The 17,055-nt window shown below is 40.5% G+C and overlaps 1 protein-coding gene across 3 annotated transcripts; it reads left to right on the top strand.

The window, feature by feature from the left end:
* Positions 1 to 766: 766 nt before the first annotated feature.
* On the top strand, positions 767 to 15,343 carry LOC146616122 (vang-like protein 1). 3 transcript variants are annotated; one of them, XM_085375017.1, is made up of 9 exons: positions 767 to 837; positions 1,868 to 2,039; positions 8,203 to 8,631; positions 9,014 to 9,189; positions 10,475 to 10,608; positions 11,830 to 11,865; positions 13,236 to 13,386; positions 14,036 to 14,270; positions 15,083 to 15,343. In XM_085375017.1, exons 1-9 carry the CDS (start codon positions 767 to 769, stop codon positions 15,341 to 15,343), a joined length of 1,665 nt encoding a protein of 554 aa, XP_085231143.1. The 3 variants fall into 3 exon arrangements, with proteins under 3 accessions (XP_085231143.1, XP_085231142.1, XP_085231144.1); XM_085375016.1 differs by having other exon boundaries at positions 11,827 to 11,865; XM_085375018.1 differs by lacking the exon at positions 11,830 to 11,865.
* Positions 15,344 to 17,055: the final 1,712 nt, after the last annotated feature.

Genomic DNA, 17,055 nt, shown 5'->3' with positions numbered 1-17,055 from the left:
AAGACAGAAAGACTGTGTAAAAGCTTCTTCATGAAACATGTTTTATATGTGGCATTTGAATGGCTGGATTTAAGTCAGAGTTTCCAAATAAAGTGCGTCTTGTAAATAATTCCAAGCAGAGGGTACAGAATGCACTTTTTCCAAGTTCAGGGCAAACTTATAACGACTGCAGAGGAAAGGTTTTTGGTTTGGGGTTTTGGTTTTTGTTTTTTTGCATGTTTGCTTGTCTTTGAGACACATTAGAGAGATAGGAAAATATTGGGGGAGATAGTAGGGCGTGGCATGCTGTAAAAATTGAACCGGGACCGCTGCTGTTAAGGGGATGTTGTAACACATGTAGTGTGTGTGCTGAATATCAAGTTAGATTGGAATAAATATCCCAGGTTAATACATTAATCATAGATAATCTGAAGTATATACCCACAACACAGCAGAGCACAATGGCTAATATATTAATCTGTCTGCTTTGTAAATGTGTCGAATGATGAGAATCAGAGATGCAGAAGCTTTTCTTGCACATATCTAATGCTCTGTTTGTTTGATGTCTTGGTGCATCCTTCATACTGTGCTATTTATCTGTCCCTCAGGTCAATGTGGTCACTGAAGCCGCAATCAAAGATAGTTGTCATTCGTCGTGGATTTTTGAAGCCTGTCTCTATAGCAACCCATTTGTCCTCCTGAGCGCTGCTGCCAAGTTACCCTCTCTGCCACACGGCAAGTCTCTCCTCATCCCCCTGTCCAATCACCGTCTCTGAACTGCGTCGGTATGGACACGGAGTCGACCCACTCTGGCTACTCCTATCACTCCAGTCGCTCCGGGAGATCAAACCGGCATGGGTATGTTTCCTGTCTGTCGTCAGCCTTTCCATCTGACTGTCTACTTCTCTGCTGTATCTGTCTAACCGGCACTCCCATGACAGGAATTTGTTTCTTCCAGATCACATGCTGTATCCCACTCCCTGGCTACTGGAATGCCTTCAGTGAACATTTTGTAGCTTTGTTTGTCTTCCGTTTGAGTGGGCCACATGTTGGTTGTGAAATAATGAGGCGAGAAACTGCAGAGAGAGAACAAGCGAGAGATTGAGACAGACAGAGCTTGTGGATTAGGGTCGTCACAGCTGAGCGGTTCTAACCTATTTCAGTGATTGAGTCTGTGTGCTCTGCAAACGAGAGAATCATTTGTTTATCTCCCCCCTCATTCCTGATGCCTATAATTGTCTGCTGGAGTATTAATGCACTTCACTGTTTACGAGCTTTCATTAATGAGAAACCGTCAAATTATTTTCTTGATTTTTGATTAATAAAGAATTAACAAGTTATTTTATAAAATGTCAGGAGCTGATAAAAAACGCTGCTCACAAGGTCCAGAAGCCAAAGATTGTCCAATAAGGAGTCCAAACCTCACAAATATTAAGAACAATTATTAAGTAAGAAGCACATTTTCACATTTTAGAAACTAGAATTTTTGTCTTCTTGGACTCACCTTAAACAAATAATCATCAAGAATAAACTATAAAACATTTTGGCTCATTATTTTTATTGATATAAATTAATGAGCTTATTGTCTCAGCTCTTATTTTGTGTGTATATTGATGATATGGTACTTATCCCAAGCTGAATCATTTTAATGAATGGAAAATAGGGACCCGAAATGGTTGTTTAATTTACATTTCTGTTAAAGAAATTATATAGACATGTATAGTGATCATTATTTTAATTTTAATTAGTATTCATTTCCATTTTAATTAGTAAAGAATAATCATTGAATAACGATATGTTAGGCTCCAGTTTCAGTCTTATATATCGGTACATTTTTCCTGTTGTATTATCCCAGTGGTCACCATGTGTGCTTGTTCTCACTTTCCAGAGATCGAAGCCGTGAGCGACACAAAGCCAGCAGCAGTAAAGACAGCAGCCGCTCGGAGAGATCTGTGGTCATCAATCCCCCCGACACCCCTTCCCAAGACTCCCCAGTTCATAACGGAGAACCGCTGCCTGGAGAGCCCACACCTGCAGCAGAACAAGGAGATGAGGCGCAGGTATTGGAGTAACTCTAAACTGAAAACTGACAGCAACAGTGAAACTGTGAAAGATGCACATTGTTTTGTAGGAAAGCACACTAAAACTGCAGCTAGTATCAGTTTCCTTCAGAAAAAGCAAGACCCATTAATCCATGCATGAACTTTGCGTCCCGACCTTATAAACTCGCCCTCGCACAGCTGGCTGACCGACACATGATAGGCTAACAATGGCGACAAGGGATCAGATAGGTCAGAGGATTAGCATCTCTCTTATAGGCCTGGCTGGATTTGTACAGACAGTGTTTCGTTACTGTGTCTGTGTGTGTGAGTGTGTGTGTGTGCCTACATACTGACTGTAATGCCTAATGGCTTTGAAATCAAGGCATAGTATAGCATCAAAAAGCTGATTTTGCTGCTACAAGCAAAATAGGTTTGTGTAGACACAAAATGATGCGATATGAGGCTTAAAATGCAGGGCAGATATTTAACTAAGGCTTCAAGGATTAAAGATTCATTAGAGTATAATACTGTGTGGATATTTAGGAGTTATTTCTTTCTTGCAGAAATTATTGGCTATTTTGGGAACATCTACTAGCCATTTTGTAGTGCTGTTCTAATTCTGAACTGTCCTCCACCACACAGAGTGCTTTAAAATCATCACAATGTACACTAGATCCATGCACTGAGACCATCATGCATTGCGGTCCCTCTGCTGCTACAACAGGAGTATTCAAACGATGAGTTAATGCGATTTTTTTCCATGCTGACAGTGCCTGGTGAGCGTAATACGCCTCAGGCATCTAAACCTTATGCGTCCTCCTGTCTCTGAGCAGCAGGATTTCAAAAAAATGACTATTAAAACATCTTCTGGAACTGCGTTTCAGACTGTATATTAGCAATATGGATATGTGAAATATTGCCCCAAAGCTATAACCAGATGTGGCTAATGCTGCTTTTAAAAGAATATATTAGTTTAATCCCTACATTGTGTTATTTACAATTAATATCACAAAATTTTAGGTTTCCCCATCCTGGCATTTTTTTAAGTGGCAGAAAAAAGCTTCCATATAGATGTGCATGGATTATAGATTTGTGTGTTTTATGTTAAAGTGAGTGAGAGATCTCAGTTACAGCTTCTACATATCTGTAAACAGCAATGTTATGTGGTACTGATTGGGATAATTAGGAATATCCCTAAACAGCATAAACAGCATTATATCCAACTGGTTTCTGAAATATATCAACAGCTTTCACCAAACAAGCACAATATGAACAAGACATAAATGAGGAGACTGATACCTGCCTCCTGTCTGCATGTAGATAGCAATTGGTTGGCTTGGCTTAGCAGAAAACAAGAGTGCTTTTATTAGCCAAGTGATAGCCTGGAGTGTGACCTCCTGTGGTCTTATCATCACTGTGAGATTGCAACTCCTTGTTTTACATTTAAGCTTTTCTAGAAGCTTCACATAGGAGAAAAATGTAAATATATATAAATATGTCTTTATGCTAAGCTAACTGCCACCTGAATAAAATTATTTTCCAAAATATTAGGGTTCCTTTAAATGCAGAGAATCGCACAAACTGTACTGAAAGATAAATAGAGCTTAAAGTAGAAGCAGAAACGAAGAAAATGAGAGAGATAAAGAAAGCACCTTCTTCCCTGAAGACGAGTTAAAGATATTGCTAGCCTGGGGCTGCCTTTACAGTGTCTTTGACCCACTTGAAATACATAGTAACCCAAAATGAGTGCATTTTTCATTGGCTTATTGTGCAACTTGCATGCTTAAAATAGCTGCAGAAAAGCATTGTATCAGTAGTGCAAGCTACCTTGACAAAATATACTTTCCTAATATTAGCAACATTTAATGTGACTGGAAAATAAACGTGCGTTCAACCTGACTTTCTGACCATGTTGGAGAAGTCTGACCTATTTTGCTATCTCTGCTCAGCATCCCCTTTTGGCTGGAAAGGCACATTCCACACTGGCATGTGATTGTCAGCTCCTAGCCTGCATCCATTGTTAGCAGTGTAAGGTAATCTGCCATTGTACTGCAGTACCCCTGCAGACGGTTGTGTCCGCACACCATACACCAGTGGCAGCACCAGCATTACCGCAAACACCGTCAACCACGGTGCACTCCAACCCATGCTTTTTAGAGCAGCTTTGTCAGATGGTGGAGCCGCATATTAACACTAACTAGTCTCCAGTGCAGAGGAAACATTCTCACAGACTGGGATTAGCATTAGCATCCGGCCAAACGCCACTTGGAGGAAAGCTGATATGAATAATCCTCCATGTTTACACGCATGCCTGTGACATAAGGATACGGTCTTGGAGCACAGTTTGTGTGTGTGTGTGTGTGTGTGTGTGTAAGAGTGAGTCACTGAGAATCTGTTACTGAGACTGGCCATGCTGCTTTGTTAGACACTGTGACTCTGTGCCAAGAGGGAGCAGTTTCAATTTCCTCACAGTGTTAGCTGTAGCAACACCATAGCGTATGGTAGTCTTGCTTTATAAACTTGTTTGTTTGCCCTTTTTCTAAAATACTCACCTACTCACAGCTACTACACCAGCAATGCATGTAATGTGAGGTAAAAACACAAAAGCTCCTTCTCCTAAAAGGAATGCAGTAAATTTAAGGAAACCTGGCAGGCGTTTGAAGCTTTTTTGTGTGTGTCTCACAAAGCCTATTTTAACCTTCACCCAAGCTAGTGCTGCTCAGCGATTAGGCTTTGTAGCTGGCAGACTGTTTTCTGTGTTGTGTGGCATAATCCATATTCACCCTCTGCCAGATAAAAAGACTAAAACACTGCCAAGGGAGCAGGCGGCAGTCATGCCCTTCCACTCTTGCTTTTATAACCTTCCTTGTGTCAGTCTCTCCTGGTTCCTTTCTCTTTCTGATCTGATTAGTTAGCATTAATCTTCTGCATGAATCCACTGAGACTTAATGATAGGTATTAGCAGTATATTAGCTCACTCAATAATGCTCCGTTTTCTCCCTCTAAATGACACATTAGCCTTAAAGCATTTGCAGTAGGATCCTTAGGACGAATGAAATGTTTCAGTCATGCATTTCGCATATAGAATATAAAATGTATATGCTTAAGTGGTTAGTGCACTAAGACACACTTGGCCAACACATTTTAATCTCTTACCCGCAACTGCACTTCAATGTCTAAATAAGTGGAAAATAAAACAGAGTAAATCTCTACAAATAAAAACAAAGCTGTGCCTCTTAGCCAACATCTGGTGAAGAGGAGGTGCCCAGACAGTCTGGTCTCTGTTTGTGATCTGTTTCCTCCTGTTCTCTGTGATCACAAAGGGTTCAAAGAAATTGTTTGGCATTTTGGGAAATAAGCTTTTCTTTTCTTGTTTTTGCAGAGAGCTGCATGAGAAGATCAGTCAAGCACCCAGTGTTGAAAAAGTACTGCACAAACCTCTTTTATGCTTACTTTTCCTCATTTGTTCTTTTCCTTTCAAAATGTTAACACAAGTTACTCTATATATTGCTTTTGATTGTAAATATTAAAGGTAGAGGCTGTTCACCAGAACACAAAACAGCACAAGTATGAAAAATGACAAATTCTGAGCTAAGTCTTAATCCCATAAGCCCGTGATTAGCCACCCTTGATTCCATTAAAATTGTCATCTTTTGTACAACCGAGCATTTCTCAAGTGTGCCAGAAGAGGTTTATTTTGAAACTTTCAGAATTATGACTGAAAGACTAACATTCTTGGGTTTATAAGAAAAACACCAGATTAGTGAGATTAGAGAACAACAATGAGAGAAAATTGGACACTAGCTAAGTGACTACTCAGCATCTGTGTTCAAACAGGAAGATGTTGTTTCTGTGTTCCTAATTGTTCATTTGTCACAGTGGAATTGATTGTTCACAGATGCAGGTTGGTGAGTGGGGGGTTGGCTTGAGAAAGAAACTAAGGGGGAAAAAAGAAGACGTGTGGGCTGAATACAAATGAGATCTGGCACTAAATGAAGCTGATGTTACACCTACGGTGCACAGCTGACCTCTTGTTTCTCACATTAGTCTGGCAAACACACACTCAGGACGCCAGCCCAACCTCTCCTCTCTCTGCTCATAACCTGCTGCCATCCCTCTGCGGCATTGCCCCCCTCTTCTCTGATCATGCTCATTCATCTTCTGGCTCCCGTTGGCATCCTCCTCCACCTCCTCCTCCTCCTCCTCCAGCAAGGCTAAGCTAATTGGCTGTGAGCTGTGCTGGAGAAGCAAAATTCATATTTATATTACAATTTGTAAAATATGCAAAGTAAGTCAGATTTCCAGCGGGGTTCACTTAGGCTTCTTTTAACTTTAATAGACTGGAAAGGATCTTGCATATAGTTGGAATCACAAGCTCTAGACAGGTGAAGAGTATATGACAACGAGCTGTGCTGCTAACAGCAGCTCCATGAGGCTCATGTGGCTTCAGTGTGGATCTAAGCACTGTTTGATGGTGCTTAGGTGGATGTGTGCGCACACGTGTGTGAAGCCAGGGTGGCTTATCTGTTCAGCCTGTCAATTTTCCAGCCGTCATCCCTCTCGCTGCAGCTGCTGCTCCTTTGATTGGTTGTCGGGAGGTACAATGCAGTGACACTCTGGAGCACAATGAATGGCTAATTACATGAATTAATGGCAGGCAAACAAAAATAAATGTCTCTTTAGAGTAGACTTGTCACTAATTTATTCTCTTTGTGTCTCTTTGTCGGAAATATTTATGCTCAAAATGACCACGGTAGTTAAGAAGAAGAAAAAAACAGACTAATTTGTGATGATGGGCATGGAAAGCTTTGGCTTATGCTGTGTGTGTGCGCTTTTGCTTGCATGCACATCCTGTCATCCTTTATTACTTCAAACAGAATTTAAAAGGCTTGCCATTATATTGACTTGCTCAAAAAGAAAAAAAATTAAGGATGTGCTGCATTCATGGTGCATAGGCTCTGTGGGGCCTTTGTGGGCCAAGAAAGGAGTCAGTGAGAAAATGGAAGCACTGTCTGTCTGATTCACATTCATCATTTGACTCTGCTTTGTCAACTTATGTTATTTTATGGGCCCAGGTTTTGACATATTAGTCTCATACATTTGTTTGGTGTCCAAAGCATTAAACAAAATCCATTTTAAAGATCTACTCAGTGGATAAACAGTGAACCAAATGATTGTGTGAATCTTATGAAATAGTAAACCCACATATACCCAAATCTGTTTTCCCCCTTTGGCCCTCCACAGCATTTTTAGTGTCTTTCAGCTCATTTCTGCTCTATCAATGGAAGGATCCATCAAACATTTTGATGTTGGATGATATGCAATATTTTGTTGTTTGAACAAATATTGAAGACACCCCATTATTATGGTTGAAAAAAAAGAGTGAATGTGGTGGCAGTGTCTGCTTGATGTCCTTTGTGTACATTAGTTGTGGACATGAGAGTGATGCATCCTTTTATCACTGACAAAACAAACAAGAACATTAGTTGTACTAGTCTGTGTACCTGATGTCTCAGCTAACTGTCAATCAAAAGTTGGTGTAATAACAAACAAAGACGCGTGCGCTTACAATATTATAAATATTTCTTAGGTCAGTAAAAGAGGGACTGACAGTCTGACAGTTTCACAATGTTGCTGTTTTACTAGTGTTTGCTGGGATGTTGTTTATGAAGCTGATGAACCCAGTGTATCTACCTAGCACCACAAACAAATCAATTCATACAGCTTGGACATATTTTTGGGGAGTTTTGCTTCTGTACCACCACCACCACACTGGATTTTAAGTCAAATCATCAAGATGTGTTCAAAGTGCAGACTTTTAGTTGTAAATTTAGGGGTTTAACAAAAGTATTGTTTAGTAGTTTTAGCCATTGTTATGCATATATACATCATTTTTACTTTTGAACCTCTGACAGTGGTGGACTATGAGTGAAAATGGCTGTAACTCTTTTTGTTAAACCCCTTAAATTAAAAAAGAAGGCCTGAAATTTATCATATCTTTAATTAAAATTCCAGTTTTGGTGTATAGAGGCAAACTTCCCAAGACTTTTGCAGTCTTTTAATAAATGACCTGAAATAGGTAAATACTTTAATTGACAGCATACACAATACAGCAGACCCAAATGTACATCTGTGGCATGAAACCCAGATTTCCTTCATGTATTCCTTTACATCCTTTCAGGATGATAACTGGGGAGAAACCACCACCGCTGTCACAGGAACGTCAGAGCTCAGTGTTTCCCAGGAGGAGGTGGTAGGCCTGGGGAAAGGAATACAAGACCGGACCCAAGGCTTTCGCCGTTACCTTCCCTTGGCTGTGGGCTCATGCGTGGGGCTGCTGGTGCTCGCCACGCCCTTGGTGTTCCTGCTTCTACCAGCAGTAATGTGGCCCGACAGACTGCAGGTCTGTGGTGCAGCCTGCGAGGGGCTCTTCCTCTCCATTTCCTTCAAGCTCCTCATCCTCCTGGTAGCTGTTTGGGCCTTGTTTCTGCGACCCAACCGGGCCTGCCTGCCAAGAGTGTGTGTGTATCGTGCCTTCCTCATCACACTCACACTCCTGCTCACTATGTCTTATTGGCTCTTCTATGGGGTCCGGATCCTTGATGCTCAGGTGGGTTTGAGATGTATTTAATTTATTTATGTATTTATTTATGTATTTTCTTAATTTTGCACATTAAGCAGTGAACTTTTTTTTCATCAGTCAATCTTTTTAGATCATTTAACAAATAGTTAACATGCAAATACACAATTTTTTTCCGAGTTTATTTCCTTTATTGCTTTAATGGTGTTAAATGGCTCTTAGATAAAGGTTGATTGATTCGGTTTTTGGGACATATTGTTTTTGTTTTTTATGGTATGTTGTTTGCATGTAGCCGAGTATTAGTTCAATCTAATTCATTTAGTCTTAAATAAAGCTGTAATTTGTTTTGTTTTTTAAGCTTTTATCTAATGAGAATGAAAGTTTCATTAAGCCCATGGTGTGGTCCAAGCAGGATGAGGATTACCACGGCATCGTCCAGTTTGCTGTGTCCCTCGTGGACTCCCAGCTGTTTGTTCACTACCTGGCAGTCGTACTTCTGGAACTCCGCCAACTCCAGCCCTGCTACAGCGTGTGTGTCATCCGCTCCACAGATGGAGAGACTCGTCACTACAACATAGGACAGCTCAGGTGAGCACGCTGCAGTTGCACCATATTAGCTTTGTGTGTCTTTCCTAAAGCAAACACAAGGCTGACCGACATAGATAAGTTTCACACTTTCGCATGCGGATATAACCTTTCTGTACTGTGCACAGTAAGTACACAACGGTGCTCAGCCACACTCTCCTTGTTGATGTATTTGTGTAATTGGAAGCTTATGGCCACAGGGAAGACAGGCACAGGCAGTAATTGAGTTACTCTACGGTGACCTCGGCTAGTGTGCTATTCTAGGAGTTCGGAAAGGAGAGATGAGAAAAAGCGACTCGTCATATGACTGTCTTTGTTTCTTCTTTGGACAAGTTTATTACTATGACAAGACTAGGAGACATTACTATTTATGCTTGTGTAATGAGGCTAACAGTTTAATGGGTTAATAATGGGCGTTCTTCCAATTCCTAATTTGTGGAATGGTAAACAAGAGGTTAGGACCTGCGGAGGAGAAAGAAAAGGATTCATACTACATTAACTGTTTCCAGTAGTTTATATGGCTTACTTGGTTGTGGTGGCTTACATGGTGACACTGTAAATGGCTTCATGTCAGGTCAGTTGAGTCTTCATTGGTTGAAGAGGACAAATGTGAAAATTGAATTGTCGATGACTCAATTCTCAGCAGCTCACGTGGTACAGTGCTGCAGCTTGTATAAGGGCTGAGTCCCTCTTAACTCTTTACCCCCCACTTGGATGCCTACTAGCAGTAAGCCTTTTTTTCTCTTTGCTGAACTGAGTGAACTGAGAGCTACTGAAACCTGTTCTGACAGTCGAACCACGTCTTTTTTTACATATATTGAGGTGTCTTTAACTTTACAAGAGAGGTCGCTAAATGTCTTTATGGGGGGAAAGAATTAAAATCTTTCTCTGTCAAATAAAGTCAAAATAAAATCTTTAAAATAAGAAGCCAGGGATCAGGGATTATAAAGTAGTGAGCTCACCAGACCTCAGTAGCCTGCTCATCTTTTGTCAGATGCTTGCACTGAGGCATAAAACAACAGATTCTCCCACTGAACTGTCGGCGATTGAGGTGCATCGTTGGTAATGTAGATGCAAAAGTTTGGCCATTAAGAGGATTTTATTAAATAAAATAGATCACATCTGTGCTAATGTTTGTTCTCAAATTGTTTAATTGAATTTCTAAATGACGGCATTATCTTGTAATTCAATCACTGTTTAGTGGGCTGTTCGTTCACCAGATTCAGGGGGATTTTATACTGTCTTGTACTGTTTTTAAGTTTTCTCTTTTCTCTCTTGCCTCACACAGCATTCAAAGGGCCGCTCTGTCCATTTTGGAGTATTACTACAGAGATTTTCCACTCCATAACCCGGCCCTTCTCTCTGCTTCTAAACACCGAGCTGCCAAACACCTGGCTGGGTTAAAGGTCTACAATGTAGACGGTTAGTTGCCTCATATGTCCCAATTATTTATTTTTTTCCTGTACTACACTTCTCAAATAAATTAATGAAACACTCTGGAAATACATCAGATCTCAATGGGGGGGGGGGGGAAGCTATACTGACATGGACTGGGTAATGTGTTAGGAAATAAAAGATAACACATCGTTTGATGAAAATGAAAATGATCAACCTACAGAAGGCTGAATTCTATGTCACCCCAGAATAAAAGTTTCAAAGAAAAGCATGCTGCAGGCTAGTCCTTTTGCCAAAATGACATTGCAGAATGGAACTCAGTAGTTTGTTTGTCCCCTGCATGCCTGATAACACTGGGGCATGTTCCTAATGAGAGGAAAGAGATGATGTCCTGGGCATTTCCTCCCAGATCTGGACCATAGCATCACTGAGCTCTTGGACAGTGAGGTGCAACCTGGTGATGTTTGATGGACTGAAATATGATGTCACAGAGGTGCTCTATTGTGTCCTTTAGGTCAGGGTAGCATGGGGGCCAGTCAACGGTATAAATTTCTTCATTGTCCAGGAAATGCCCGCATACTCTTGGCACATGGGGCTTGACATTGTAGTGCTCCAGGAGGAATCCAGCAACCACTGCACCAGCACAGGGTTTGACAGTGGGTCCGAGGATTTCACTGGTAGCAGTCATGGCCCATTGCCTAGCCTGTAAGATACGTTTTTTATGTTGGAGAGCTTATTGAACCATCAAATAATAATTACATTTTAATTTCCATATATGAATTTTCATTTGTGTCATATTTGCTACATCTGGCTGTTTTTTAAAATTGCTTAAAAATATATTGGGTTTTTCACGTAGAAACATCGGGTCCTCAGGATACCCTTCTGAAGTCTGTTTCTGATTGGTCAGACACATTGTTTGGACATTTTCACACCATACCCTGCTGGAGATCATTTTGCAGCTCTGGCAGTGTTCATCCTGTTCCTTCTTAAAAAGAGGAGAAGAAATTAACAACAGGTGCACCTGTTATTAATTTCATTAACACCAAAGCAGCTCAAACTGATTAACAACCCGCCCTGCTAATCAACTAGACTTGATGCTACACTCGCATAAAAAGTGTTCCTTTAATTTATTTGTGCACCGCATGTAATATTTCTGCTGATGTCCCTTAGTTTATACCGTTACTTTCCCTTGTTTTAACTGTCTTCTCCTCGTTCTGCTTGCTGTGATACTCTGGTTTCAATGAGCAGCTTTGAAAAACAAACTGAGAACATACCGTTTTGACAGTAAATACAGATAAAAGCCCTCACCATCACAGGGAGACACTAATTTCACGCTTCAGTCGTGAAGCGTCACTCTGAAGCGTCCCTCTCTGACATAATGCATATATTGAATTTGCAGGGGAAAAAAGCACTCTTCTAAATGCTACAATTTTCTTGATATATTACTTTCTTGCACACATCCTGTAATGCCACATATCACACTCTTTCCTGGAGTTAAAAGGGTCTTCCACTTAACACCTATTAATCTCCCACTGGCTGCGCAGCGCTGGATTTGTTGATGTATAAAGCAGGGAAGCAATGTTGGATACCTCACAGTGCTTTTCATCCACCCCACCCCCTCTCCTATCAAAGTGCAATGGAAGGGTCTCTAGGCGGCCGTGGAATTCCAAGCCTTAAATAATTCATCAGTGTAACGCTCATTTCTCAAATACTCCCACATCTCTCCTTCCTCCTGCTCACACTGTCTCCAGCTCGTTCTTTCCCCTTTCTTTTCCGTCGTCAACTCCCACACATCTCCCTCACGCTATACCAGTCAGTCACTCTTCTCATTGTACAAACAGTACAAATATGTAGGGCAGGATGTATAAGGATGTTTACTCTTATTTTCATTGGAAAGTGTCTACAGTGCTTCTTCTGCAAATGATCCGACTGCATTTGCTCCACAGTACTCGCACTGGGAGGATTTTTCATCCATATTTCATCACTAAATTCAGTTTCTCTTTCTCACCTGCATGCACAAGCGTAAACATACGCCCATGCAGATCAGATTAATAATTTATATCCTTGTCTGACCTGCAGCATTTACCATCTATAACCACCCCCAGATTTAGTGATCTTCATGAATATGGACCAGATCTTACTCCGCCTCAGTGACACCACAGGATCTCTAATATACTGCTATATAAGCCCCATTAGTTTTATGGGTTTGCCACACAAACCAGTAAATTCACACATGGTCTTTGATGTGTAAAATAATGAATATTTAATCCAGACCCCCAATAAAAAGGTTTCTGCATCACAGAGTGTGTGTAGAAATGTGGATGCTTCCAGTGGAAATTGCCTCTTTTCTCAGTACTAAAATTAAGAATGTTTTGTGATTCAGACTGGCGACACTACCCAGATAACTATCAAACCTTTCTCACAGTTAAGTGGAGGATAAAATGGGAATAATACTGGCTGGGAAGGTTGATTTACAGCTGTTTTACACCACTAATAATAAGATCTGAATTTGTCCTTCAATATGAGTTTTCCCTCAATCATTCAGATTGAGATACTGTCCATTAATCACTGGTGGGGGACTGGCCCGTTAAAGACTGCCCTCCCAGGTCAGGCTGATTTAACCAATTTACTACTGTCCTTTCTTTCTGATACAGCCCCAGGGAATGCAGCAGGGGCTCAGCCAAGTAATGGAAATCAGTCACGGGCTATGGTTACAGCTGCCGGCAAACGTAAAGACAGCGCCCACAATGAGCTGTACTACGAGGAAGCCGACTATGAAAGAAGAGTCCGTAAACGTAGAGCCAGGTGAGTCATGGGAGCAAAGTGTCACACTGTTACAGTGGCTTAATAATTCTGCATTAAATCTGTACCACAGTTATTCTGTAACTTACGCTGTAGCCACATATCCACATCCCTAGAAATGCAACCACAGCACATGTTAATGCCAGCCCATTACAAACTTTAATGGCCCGTTTACCTCTATGTGTTTCTGGCTACTTCTTCTTGGGAAGAAAATAAATCAACTTGAAGAGAAAAACCCTACCGCCAACTCCTGTTTTGGAAGCGACAGAGGCACAACAGGACTGTTATAAATCTAGTGTTAGCCACTTGCACATGGTTTGTCGTAGGTTCCACATAGATTCTGCACAGAAGTAGAAATCAAACTTGGGAAGCTGCACATACTGGGATGGCTGGTGCATGCACATGTGTAGTTAAAAAAAAACTGTCAAGAGGACTAGGCTTGTGAGAAAGCACTTAGCTATGCACGTTATTATGTAAACTTGATGACTAAAAAACTGCATGGAAAGTCCTCCACAGTACGTTTAAATACCTTTACTTTAACAGATATATACGTCTGCAGTTTCGTTTAATCTGTCTTAACATTAGGGTGCTGCTCAATGATCAGTAAAAACAACTGTATATAGCCAAATACAATGTGGTATTTCTCTGTCAGGCTGGTAGTTGCTGTTGAGGAGGCCTTCACACATGTCCGCCGCATGAAGAAAGAAGATGAGCGTGCAACACCGTCTGACATCATGGATGTGCGAGAGGCAGCTCTGGCTATATTTCCTTCTATGGCTCGGGCCCTGCAGAAGTACCTCCGCACCACCAGGAGGCAACACTGCCACAGCATGGAGAGCATCCAGAAGCATCTTGCTTTCTGCCTGGTCAATAACATGAGTCCTAAGGTCAGATTTGTTGTCAATAGCTTTGCACTAAGGCGGTGTTTACCAAGAGGTGTAACTTATGACAAAAGGATAGCAGAAAGAGTGAAAGGGAAGGTTTACAAGATGTTAATGAGATCTGCTGTGATGAATGAGGTGGAGATGGTGGCACTAACAAACAGGAGTTGGAGCTAGAGGCAAGAGATCAAGAGGTTTGAAGACAAAAACTTGTGCAGAGGAGGGATAGTGGATACTGGACAGAGATGATGTTGAAAATTGAGCTATCATGAGGAAAACAGGAAGTTCACAGAGAAGATTTATGGATGTATTGAAGGAGGAAATGCAGAGGAGAATGCAAAGGATGGGGTGATATGGGTATGGGTGATATGAGGTGGAAGAAAGGCTGTAATGACATTTATTTTTATGTCTAACAAGCTGTGACTCAAACTGAGTAAATAACATCAGCTATCAGACAGAAAGTAAATGGAAGCATTACTTAATCGTGTCACATCAGTGAAAAGAGGTTTTATTAGTTTTGTATGCATTCTTTGCTAAATCCCCCTTGTGCGTCCATTTAATTTCAGTTTTATTGATTAATTAATTTATTATCATATGATGAAACTAAAAGAGGGGCAAGCTGTCATTCAAGAAGGGCCATGAGGTCAACTTTTATTGGTTCACTGACATTAGAAATGGTTTCATCGGTCAGGAGATTAATAAATTGAGTTAATCTTGCCATATAGATGTTATCCCAAGTTTTGTCTTTACACATCAATTTTGTTTTGTTTTTCACTGTGGGTACTTTGATATAATCAGCTGCTTCTCTGTGTGCGTAGGCCTTCCTTGAGGCTTATCTCATGCCTGGTCCAACCCTGCAGTACGGCCCCGAGCGCTGGATGGCTGATCAGTGGACCTTAGTGAGCGAAGCGTCTGTGACCAGCGGCATTAAACAGGGGACAGAGTTCCTTCTGAAGTGTCTCGACTTTAGCTTAGCCATCACCATCAAGAGCATCCCTTATATCCGACTGACCGAAGAGTACATCGATCCCAAGTCGCACAAGTTTTTACTGTTGCTCCAATCAGAAACTTCAGTTTAACAGTGGCAGAGTGGACGAGCGCTGCTGCTCTGGACTTGCAGAACTGTTGCAGTTATCCAACTGAATTTTTTCAAGAAATATCTTTTTGTACTGTTTTTTGTACCTATGTTTATGTAGTTTTCTCACATATAGAGTATTTATGTCTTTGTCTTTGTCCCAGGAGTCTTGAAAGATGATAAAAGACACAAAATGAGGAGAAATGCACTGAAATGTCCTCTGTCGTGACATTTGCAGAACACAGTTCAGTTATGTCTCTATGCACTACAGATGACCCTCACAAACGTTTAGCTTCCTTTACGTGCATGTGCCGGTGCGTGCCTGCATAGGAGCGTTTGAGATTTTAAGAATGCAAATGTGTGCGTTAGTGTGGTTTTTATCGTAGTGTACACTGGGGTCTGTCTCTCTCCAAGACATTTAATATAAACTGAACCTCTCTTTTTTCAGTCTAAGCAGTTATTATTTAATTGTCTTGTATTGGAAATGTATGTACAGTATTTATACGTGAATAATACTTTATCCCTACAGACTTTTTATACCAAAATCATGTATCACTTGAATGATTTTTTTTTATCATTTCAAACATTTTTTTTTACCCTGTCTGTCTGCGCTGTACTTGTTACGATAATTGGACTGTAGATAGACGTGTTTGTAGTTGTCAGATCATTCAAAGAAGTCTCATGTACTAAAAAAAGCAGAGGAAGAAGACTGAAAAATCATAAATAAATTGATTTGTTAAACATAGTAATAAATATTAAAAAAACATTAAAATAGGCCTTCATTTATAAAAAGGTGTCATAAATTAGAATTTCTGTACTTAGCTGATGAGAGACAGCTAGGTTTGTTGTGTCCTGGCCAATCGGATGGGCCATGTATTTGCACAGTGAAGCAGAAATTATAAAAAGAATTAAAGCAGATAAATATAGAAACCTGATTGTCCTACTGTGGGAGCGATGGAGCCTGTCCCAGCTCCAATACCTAAATAAAGAAACTAATATCCATTAAAAAAATGTTTTACCACTTATCCAATCCAGAGTTGTGCGGATGGCTACACCTGAATACTGTTAGGATATTTCATGTTTCATCTTTCCCTCTTTCTTTCTCCCTTTTCTTTTCCCCAGTCAAGTCTGTCCCGTGTTCAGCAAATGAAAATAAAATAAACAATAAAAGCAAAGGTGAATCAAATAGACCAATACGGCAAGGCTGGGATGGTCCAGTTGGTAAAGTAAAATTTTACCCACTGCTGTATTATTTCAGAACATATGGCCCTGATTTTCATCTCGATTTGTGTTTTTTATTATGGCTCCATGTAATGTAAATCTTGTTGGCCAGTGTCCTATAATCAGCCACAAGCTTAATGCAACACACAACCTAAAGGATTACCTAAAATCAGATTTCTGAAGAATTTCAAAACATTAAGTACTTTATGTACAAAATGAATCGCTCACTCCAAAATTCATATTGCATTATTTCATGCTGCAAGCATTCAAGAATTAAAAAAACAAACAAAAAAAACAATAGTAATAACTTACTGTGAACAACTCAACTCAGTATCAGTATTTGTGCTGCCAGTATTGGACATCAGGGTGTCTCACTACTGCCACCTGCCTACAACTACTGGAACACTGTTCTAGGCATCAGCTGTTAATGAGTGAGGATATTTGATGTGTATTTTTTAAACTTTTTCTACTTATAAGGCTTGATGTGTTGTAAGT

This window comes from Diplotaxodon limnothrissa, linkage group LG16, assembly GCF_057381915.1.
Source record: "Diplotaxodon limnothrissa isolate DT_005_m linkage group LG16, D_limnothrissa_male_GT1.1, whole genome shotgun sequence".
NCBI lineage: Eukaryota > Metazoa > Chordata > Actinopteri > Cichliformes > Cichlidae > Diplotaxodon > Diplotaxodon limnothrissa.
Note: the sequence above shows the minus strand (reverse complement) of the source record. Positions and strands in the feature narration are given on the sequence as shown.

Coding starts and splice junctions, on each gene's coding strand:
- LOC146616122 (XM_085375016.1), top strand. CDS start 767: ATGGACACGGAGTCGACCCACTCTGGCTACTCCTATCACTCCAGTCGC. Junction 2,040..8,202: donor AACAAGGAGATGAGGCGCAG/GTATTGGAGTAA, acceptor ACATCCTTTCAG/GATGATAACTGGGGAGAAAC. Junction 9,190..10,474: donor TACAACATAGGACAGCTCAG/GTGAGCACGCTG, acceptor TGCCTCACACAG/CATTCAAAGGGCCGCTCTGT.